The sequence below is a fragment of the Gekko japonicus genome, unplaced genomic scaffold (genome assembly GCF_001447785.1).
Source record: "Gekko japonicus isolate JY-2015 unplaced genomic scaffold, Gekko_japonicus_V1.1 scaffold4840, whole genome shotgun sequence".
In the NCBI taxonomy this organism is placed as follows: domain Eukaryota; kingdom Metazoa; phylum Chordata; class Lepidosauria; order Squamata; family Gekkonidae; genus Gekko; species Gekko japonicus.
In genome coordinates this window covers 19105-28484 of record NW_015163763.1, presented here as the reverse complement: position 1 = coordinate 28484, position 9380 = coordinate 19105, and the positions used below count along the sequence as shown (strand labels likewise).

At 49.0% G+C, this 9380-nt stretch overlaps 1 protein-coding gene across 1 annotated transcript; it reads left to right on the top strand.

The window, feature by feature from the left end:
* The first annotated feature begins 5023 nt into the window (after nt 1-5023).
* LOC107107610 (olfactory receptor 5V1-like) lies at nt 5024-5956 on the top strand. The gene has a single exon (XM_015407920.1). The coding sequence runs from the start codon at nt 5024-5026 to the stop codon at nt 5954-5956; it is 933 nt and encodes a 310-aa protein (XP_015263406.1).
* The last annotated feature ends 3424 nt before the right edge of the window (nt 5957-9380 follow it).

Below are 9380 nucleotides of genomic sequence, written 5' to 3'. Positions count from 1 at the left end.
TCTCCCCTGAACTCCCGGAGTCGGGAAACATTCCTTTGTCAAAAAGACTCTCTCGAAGCCCGCTGCCTCGACGGGAGTACACCTCCCGGGTGCCTTGTGTATTGTACAAAGCCCAATCATCCTGCACTGGGGTCTTCCGCGCACCCCAATGCGAAGGGGTTGGAGGCGGCCAAGACAGGTAGGCAGGTAGTCGGGGAATCGTTCCCCCCACAGCACCTTCCACTGGTGCGGTAGTTGTAGCAATCAAGGGTGCGGAGGTAGTTGGGACCGATCCCGTGTCCCCCTCCGTTGTAGGTAGGTTTCCCTCAGACCCGCTCATGGTCTCGCCAGAATTGGGACGATAGGAGAAAGAGAGTTCTAACAATATGTTGGATCCCCAAGCATCGAGAATAAATCCACGTTTCAAAGAAAGCAAAGTTTATTTCAAAGCATTGGAAAGACACTCAAACACGTTCCTTGTTAGAACTGGGTACAAGCAGTTAGGGCAGACATGATAAAGGGATTCAAGTTAGATACATAACCAATGGGTAACATTCCCGCTGGCGGGCAGGAGAAAACGGTTGCGCGCCCAGGTCCTGGGAACCAGGCGAACTGTAGACATAACACAGGTGCAGTTCCCAGGCTTAATAAGCAACAGCTAGCATTGAAGCACACTCTCCCCCTCACATCCTCCAGTTGTTTTACTTTGGCATTACAGCAGGAAAACATAACGGGCAACTGGCAGGGACAGGGATCACATATGTACAAATCAGAAGTCACACAGAACACCATGGCAGCTTGCTGACACCTTTTCCTTGTTTTACTCTGCCTGGTCCTCACACCTGTTATTTGGCCTAAAGGGAGGTCTGAAGGTCTTGGGAGGGTACTCTGGGCCTTCTCAAGGGAACATAAATCCAGAGTGGTGGCAGCGTCAGGTGACACCCCACCTGAGCCGTGACAAGTCCTCAGACAGACTATTAGAGGGTCAGATTGCTGGTCTCAGTTCTTGGGAACTCATGAGCTTGGAGACTGAACTGGTAAGAAGATTTCAAGAAAAGCAGCACTCCACGGGGAAAAGTTTAGAACACTTTGGTGTTTCCCCAAAGCCATCAGGCTAGGCTATGCTTCACATGTTCTGGACACCTCTGTGGGTACAAGTTTTGTATCCCCTGACAATATGAGGCAATATCCATTTTGTATGGCTTCACTGAGTCTGCTAAAAAAGCCCCGCATGAGCCACCAATTCTCGAAAGTTCCAGCAATTACACACCATTCCCTGTGGTTTCCCAACTGAGGTTCATTCCCAAGGCCCCAAGGCCAAGTAAAGCATTCTCACTTCCATTCCACCTCAGTCTTGTACAAACTGGTTACAGGGACATGCTCTTCATGTCGAAGATGGAGATAGACCTTCCAGACTGACTGTAGGGTCCACATTTTGGGACTACCAGTCACCACCATGCTGTAGCCTTCAGGATAAGCAATATCTCCACTCTGACCTGGCAGTTTAGTAACAGGGGCAGTGAAAGGCTGTGTGGTTTCCCTTTCCAACATGAACTGGAGCTGAACTGGAGGAGAAGGCATCCATCCATCCATCCATCCATCCATCCATTCGCCCATCCATCCATGTCCAAAGGTGAGTAGCTTTCTAACAGAAACTGTTCATATTTTTCTTAGACAGAAAGATAAACAAGAATGGAAAGATGAACAAAAATGTGTAAAGTTTTTCAATTCCCCAGTAGTCATTACTTTTGCCTTCTTGATGTTCAGCTGTAATCCTGCTTTGGCGTTAAGTACATACATAAGAACATAAGAGAAGCCAATGTTGGATCAGGCCAAAGGCCCATCCAGTTCAACACTCTGTCACACAGTGGCCAAAAATACCAGGTGGCATCAGGAGGTCCACCAGTGGGGCCAGAACTCCAAAAGCCCTCCCACTGTTGCCCCCCCCCAAGCACCAAGAATACAGAGCATCACTTACCCCAGACTGAGAGTTCCTATCTATACCTTGTGGCTATAGCCACTGATGGACCTCTGCTCCATATGTTTATCTAATTCCCTCTTGAAGCTGTCCATGCTTGTAGCTGCCACCACTTCCTGGGGCAGTGAATTCCATATGGTAATCACTCTTTGGGTGAAGAAGTACTTCCTTTTATGTGTTCTAACCCAGCTGCTCAGCAATTTCATTGAGTGCTAACAAATTCTTGTGTTGTGAGAAGGGAAGAAAAGTACTTCTTTCTCAACCTGCTCTATCCCATGCATAATCTTATAAGTCTCGATCATGTCTCCCCTCAGCCATCGTTTCTCCAAGCTAAAAAGCCCCAAACGCTTTAACTTTTCTTCATAGAGAAAGTGTTCCAACCCTATAATCATTCTAGTTGCCATTTTCTGCACTTTTTCCAATGCTACAATATCCTTTTTGAGGTGTGGTGACCAGAACTGTACACAGTATTCCAAATGAGGTCGCACCATTGATTTAAACAGGGGCATTATGATACTGGCGGATCTATTTTCAATTCCCAGCATAGCATTGGCCTTTTTATTGCAGTCAAACACTGTCTCAACATTTTCAGTGAATTATCCAGTACGACTCCAAGATCTCTCTCTTGATCAGTCTCTGCCAGTTCAGACCCCATCAACGTGTATTTATAGTTAGGATTTTTGGCTCCAATGTGCATCACCTTGTACTTGGCCACATTGAACTCCATTTGCCATGTTGATGCCCACTCGCCCATCCTCGACAGATCCCTCTGGAGTGCTCACAATCCTCCCTGCTTTTCACCACCCTGAACAACTTTGTGTCATCTGCAAATTTAGCCACTTCACTGCTTACTCCCAACTCCAAATCATTAATGAACAAGTTAAAAAATTATTGGACCCAGTACTGATCCCTGCGGTACCCCACTGCTTACCACCCACTACTGAGAAAATTGCCCATTTACACTCTGTTTCCTATTAATTAGCCAGTTTTTGATCCACAAGAGGACTTGTCCTTTTAGCCCATGACTATTGAGCATTTTCTGCTTTAACTGCCATCAGTAGTCATTTCAAGTTTCACTACCTTCCACCCGTAATGTGGTGTTAACATGCATCTCTCAAATTGTTAATGTTCCTTCCACCAAATTTTCACTCCACCTTCATTCAAATCTAATCCAGTTTTACTTATGGGAGATAAAATACATCCCTGTCTGATTCCTTTGCCAATTGGAAACCTTTCTGATTCTCTATATTCTGTCTTAACAGTAGCCTCTTGTCCAGAGTACAGGTTGCAAATCAAAACAATCAAGTGCTGTGGCACACCCATGTCTGGTAAAACCAAGGATAGCTTTTCAAGATCCAGACAGTCAAAAGCTTTGCTATAATCTATAAAACACAAACTGATTTTCTTCTGCAATTCTCTCATATGTTCCAGTACCCAGTGAAAATTTACATTATGATCTCTAGTGCAGGGGTGGCCAAACTTACTTAACGTAAGTACTGTGTCCAGTACTGTGTCTGGTTTTGGGCACCACAGTTTAGGAAAGATGTTGATAAGGTCGAGCATGTCCAGAAGAAGGAAACCAGGATGGTGAGTGGGTTGGAATCCAAGTCTTATGAGGAAAGGCTGAAAGAGTTGGGTCTGTTTAGCCTGGGAAAGAGAAGGCTTAGAGGGGACATGATTGCAGTCTTCAAGTATCTGAAGGGCTGTCATGTAGAAGATGGAGCGGATCTATTCTCTCTTGCTCCGGATTGCAGGACTAGGTCTAATGGGTGGAAATTACAAGGGAGTCGTTACCGACTAAATATCAGGAGAAACATCCTAACTGTCAGAGTGGTTGAGCAGTGGGACAGTCTACCTCGGGAGGTGGTGGGTGCTCCTTTGCTGGACGTTTTCCAAGCGGAGGCTGGAGGACCATCTTTTGGGTACGTTGTAGGGCTATCTTTCAGCTGTGCTTCTGCAGAGTGCAGGGGGTTGGACTAGATGATCTGCAAGGTCCCTTCCAACTCTAACATTCTATGATTCTAAGAGCCACCCAGAATAAACGTCAGAGGTTTGAGAGCCACGTAACATGAACAAATACTACAGACATTTTTATTGAAAAGTATGCAAATTTGCTTTTTATTAACATTAAATGAGACTGCCAAAAACAAAAGGAATAATAGATATTGATAATGATATTTATTTGTCCAATTATATTTGTAGGCTTGGGGGGGGTCTTTTAAAGCTAAAGTTGCTTTCTTTCTCCGCTCCCCCCTGCCTCAAGCCTACCCAGGAAGGGGAACACTGGCTGGGGAAAGGAAGACCGATCGGGCAGGCACGCCTCCCCTTCGCTTCCCCAGCCGCCCTGCCGGGAGCCACACAATATGTTGTGAAAGAGCCACATGTGACTCCCGAGCCACAGTTTGGCCACCCCTGCTCTAGTACTTCTTCCTTTTCCAAATCCAGCTTGAAAATCTGGCATTTCTCATACCATATATAGTAACAGTCTTTTTTGAATCATTTTGTCATTAGAGGTAAGAACCAGCACCTGGAACCTAATCCGGTATGCTAGCGGCAGCCAGTGCAGTGCTTTTAGGGTGGGAGGGATGTGTTCCCGAACGGGAAGACACAGCAACAGCCTCCCCACTGCATTCTGCACCAGCTGCAGCTTCTGAATCTGGGACAAGGGCAGCCCCATGTAGAGAGCATTGCAGTAATCCAGCACGGTGACCATTGCGTGGATCACTTTTGCCAGGTCATTGCGTTCAAGGAAGGGAACCAACTGCTTAATATTGTTATATTGCATTGTTATGCTGTCTTCCAGCCCCTGGTTTGTTTGTTATATTTCTATCTGGCCCTTCCTCCACAGAGCTAAGGGCAGGGTACATAGTTATCCCCCCCTACGAATTTTATGTTCACAACAATCCAGTGAGGTAAGCTAGTCTTAGACAGTGAGTGGCCCAGAGAAACCGCTGGGCTTCATGGCAGAGTGGTGATTGGAACCATAGTCATGTACTCTAACCACTACCCCATACTGTATCTCATGGAGCTTCCTTTCTTTCCTCACAGAGGCATCCTCTCTTTTCCATGGCTGCAGACAATGACACACAGGTGAGAGAGTTCATCTTCTTGGGCTTCTCCGGCCTCCCAAGCCACCCAGCCTTCCTCTTTGTCGCGTTTCTGGCTGCCTACCTGGCCATTCTGATGGGCAACCTCATGATACTAGTTCTGGTCCTCGTGGATTCCTGCCTTCACAGCCCCATGTACTTCTTCCTCAGTCACCTCTCCTGCTTGGACATTTGCATCTCCACCGTTGTTGTCCCCAAGATCCTCATCAACTTCCTGTGCCGACAAAATACAATTTCGTACAAGCAATGCCTGGCACAAACTTTCTTCCTGATTGGCTTTGCGGGTTGCGAGCCAGCACTAATGGCTGTCATGGCCTACGACCGCTACGCCGCCATCTGCAGACCCCTGCACTACTCTGTCCTCATGAGCAAGAGGGTGTGTATCCTGCTAGCATATTCCACCTGGGTCTGGGGCTTCCTGGACTCAGCAGTTCATGCTGCCTTGGCTTCACAGTTGTCCTTCTGTGGAGCCAACCGGATCCCACACATCTTCTGCGATGTCCCGCCACTGTTACAAATCGCCTGCAGTGATACTCGTGCCAACGAACTGGCCAATCACATCACAAGCCTCTTTGTGGGTCTGTGCCCTATCCTCTTCATCATCCTCTCCTACGTCTGCATCTTGGCTTCCATTCTGCGGATGCACTCCGAAGGTGGCAGGCGCAAAGCCTTCTCGACGTGTGCTTCACACCTCATTGTTGTCATTCTCTGTCTTGGAAATGCATTCCTGAACTACAACAAGCCAAGCGCTGGCTATTCTCTGGAAATAGACACTCTGGTCTCTGCCATGTTCGTCATTGTCGCCCCCCTGTTGAATCCCCTTATCTACAGCCTCCGCAACAAGGAGGTGAAGGGGGCCTTCAGGAAGGTTCTGAACAAGAGGACAGATTAAGTTTCTTTTTTGGTGGCAAGCTTCACTGAGCTCTGCTGATAACAGTGTTCCTCAGTCAGGGCGGGCATTCAATATTCCGATCCAAGCATGCCCTATCTGTTGTTATACTGAGGAGGGGCAACTAATCTGAAGGAAGTTCCCTCTACTTGTTAACTTTGGCACTAAATAGGTCACATTCGATCATCATTTTTGATAGTCCCTAAATGTCTGCACCTGTAATTTCCTTTAGTTTCCATTTGCCCACCAGGAAATCACTAGTCTGCTCCCAGGAAGAGAAAAAGAAAAAGCCCAAGGTGAAAAAAGAGCCGAAGGATCCAAAAGAACCGAAGGAGAAGAAGGAGCCTAAGGAACCCAAGACTCCCCAAACCCCTCAGATCCCTAAAGATCCGAAGGAAAAGAAAGCAAAAAACACCACACCAAAACCCAAGAGCAACAAAAAGGCAAGAGTTTGGCCCTGGCTTTGACCCTTGGCCTGTGCCGCCACTTGAATCTTGACGCTTGGAAGACCAGACAGCAGAATAATTGTTGACCGCTGTCACCCTTATTTGTACGCCATCGTAAACAATGGAAGAATATCACCAGCACCTTATGGTTTTTAATGTACAATTGAACTGTTTTTAGTATATTTTATGTGGATGTTATTGTTATTTATGCATTGTTACTGTGAGCCGCCCTGAGCCTGCCTCGCAGGGAGGGCGGGATACGGATCTAATAAATAAATAAATAAATCTTTAAAATTTCACTTCCTTGGTGTTGGGCAGCAAGAAGGAAGAAGGGCTCGGCAGACACTTGACAGAGGCCTCGTCCAACCAGAACACTTATCCGTGCATATGCCAGATGAAGTCAATCTAGTCTGCTATGGTCTATTCTGCTATGGTCAGGCCTCACCTGGAGTCCTGTGTCCAGTTTTGGGCACCACATTTCAGGAAGGATGTTGACAAGCTCGAGCGTGTCCAGAAGAGGGCAACCAGGATGGTGAGAGGGTTGGAGTCCAAGTCTTACGAGGAAAGGCTGAAAGAGTTGGGTCTGTTCAGCCTGGGAAAGAGAAGGCTTAGAGGGGACATGATTGCAGTCTTCAAGTATTTGAAGGGCTGTCATGTGGAAGAGGGAGCGGATCTCTTCTCTCTTGCTCCGGATTGCAAGACTAGATCTAACAAGGGAGTCGTTACCGGCTAAATATCAGGAGAAACTTCCTAACTGTAAGAGTGGTTGAACAGTGGGACAGACTGTCTCGGGAGGTGGTGGAGGCTCCTGTGCTGGATGTTTTCAAGCGGAGGCTGGACAACCATCTGTCGGGTATGTTGTAGGTATGTAGGGCTATCTTTCGGCTCTGCTCCTGCAGAGTGCAGGGGATTGGACTAGATGACCTGCGGGGTCCCTTCCAGCTCTGACATTCTATGATTCTATGATTCTAGTTGTCATTCGTGTACCTAGCATCCATTCCCTTGAATTGTTGCCTTCGATGAGGGCTGGGGGGGAGGGCATTCTAAAGGAGGTGTGTTTATGTGAGATAGTCTATGAGGTGCATATCCTAGGATAAGAGGGGTAGATGGTCGTTTCCTGATAGTACTAAGTAAGCTGAGCACAATCACACAACGGCATGAGAGAGATAAGTGATGAAGAATTATTTATTTATTTATTCATTCATTCATTCATTCATTCATTCATTCATTCATTCATTCATTCATTCCGTTTGTATCCCGCCCTCCCTGTGAACAGGCACAGGGCGTCTCACATTTGTCGGTACAAAGTACCATCAAATCCACATAAAACATTTAAAACATTTTAAAACCGTCAGAGGAACATAAAGAAGAATGAGGTTATCTCTGTTGGAGTGAGTGACAGCACGCGTGGACATGGGAGGGGCCCCGCTATATCACTCTAGGTGTGTATAGAAGTGATCTCTTTGAATGGGGTGCCTCTGAGCCTGGGAGCTGCCTTCTGAACCCTTCTCTCTCTCTCTCTCTCTCTCTCTCTCTCTCTCTCTCTCTCTCTCTGGCTTTGTCCTCTCCCTCACTGCAGATGGCCTTCCATGGGGATGCACGCACACGTGTCTCGGCAGGTCTGTCCTGTAGAGACAACGCCAAGCCAGCCATCTGTGAGAGGGAAAGTACTCTCCCCTTTCGACTGCTGAATGTAAACTGGATCTACTTGAATAAACAAGTTTACCTTTTTTGCAGTATACTTCTTTGGAGATTTATTTACCGCATTCAGTTTCACACTTCTGTGACTGGGCTAAACTCTGTTATATTAACCAGATCTCCCAAAGGGAACTCCTGATTCAGGATCTGAGATCTCCAAGATGTCTTCAGGAATTATAGTTAACAAGGGGCGGGGCCCGCAATACTCCCGGGGGGGAGGCACCCCAGGGCTGGCACCTGGCGTCACGCAGAGCCCCGCCCCCACCTCCAGCTGCGCCCCAGGTGAGCTAGACGCCCACGGCACAGCTGCCTGGCTCAGCGGGAAGCGCAAAGAATCCTGGGGGTTGTAGTTTCGCGCTCACCTTCGCCAGGCCCTCTGGGTCTTGTAGTCTCCCTTTGCCACGCGAATGGCATAAGGGGCCGGCTTCTGGACTCCCGAGCGGTTGGCGGGCCGGAGAGGAGGGGAGGGACGGGGCTGGCTGTCCCGGACAGTGGCTGGGGAGCGGGGCGGCCCCTGCTGCCGCCCCACCCCTCGAGGCCACCGAAGCCAAATGGGGAGTCAGCCAGCCAGGCCGCCCGACCACCCCACCCCGCCCCGCCCGGGGCAGCAGGCGCGCCCATTCCCATGTGGCCAGGTGCCGACGCCGCAGCCTGGGTGCGCCAATGGGGAAAGCAGAGGAGGGGACTCTGCAGACGGTCAGAGGCACTCTCCTCGCCTGCCATCCATCTCTCTGTCCAGCCATCCATGCATCATTTATCTATCCGTTTCTCTCTCTCTCTCTCTCTCTCTCTCCCCTTCTTTCTTTCCTCTGTCTTTCTCTCTCTCTCTCTTTCTATCTACTTTCTCTTTCATTCTTTCTCTCTTCCTTTTCTCTTTTATTCTTTCTCTCTTCTTTCTCTTTCTCTCTCTCTCTCTTTCCTCTCTCTCTGTGTCAGCGCTCTGTCTGCCCTGGGATCCAGCTGCCCCCTCCACTCGGCCGCTCTCTGCTCGGGTTCAGAGGCACGGTGGACCTGCACCGCTGCTGCGGAGGGGCCTGAGGAACGGTCTCCGGCGACGCTTCTGCCCTGTGTCCCATCACGGCCTATGTCATTTCCTGGCTTGTCGAGAAGGGCCAGGGCGAGGGCGGGCCACTGGCGCGGCGCGGGGCCAGCCAGAGCTTCAGTTCCTGGATGCAGCTGGTGGAGCCTCGTGCCCTCTGGACGCCCCCCACCCACCAGCTGGCCGCCGGGGAGGCTGCACCACGCGAATGGCATAAGGGGCCGCCTTCTGGACTCTCGAGCGG

Bases quoted from the DNA above. Each gene is read 5' to 3' on its own strand.
- LOC107107610 (XM_015407920.1), top strand. From the start codon at position 5,024: ATGGCTGCAGACAATGACACACAGGTGAGAGAGTTCATCTTCTTGGGC.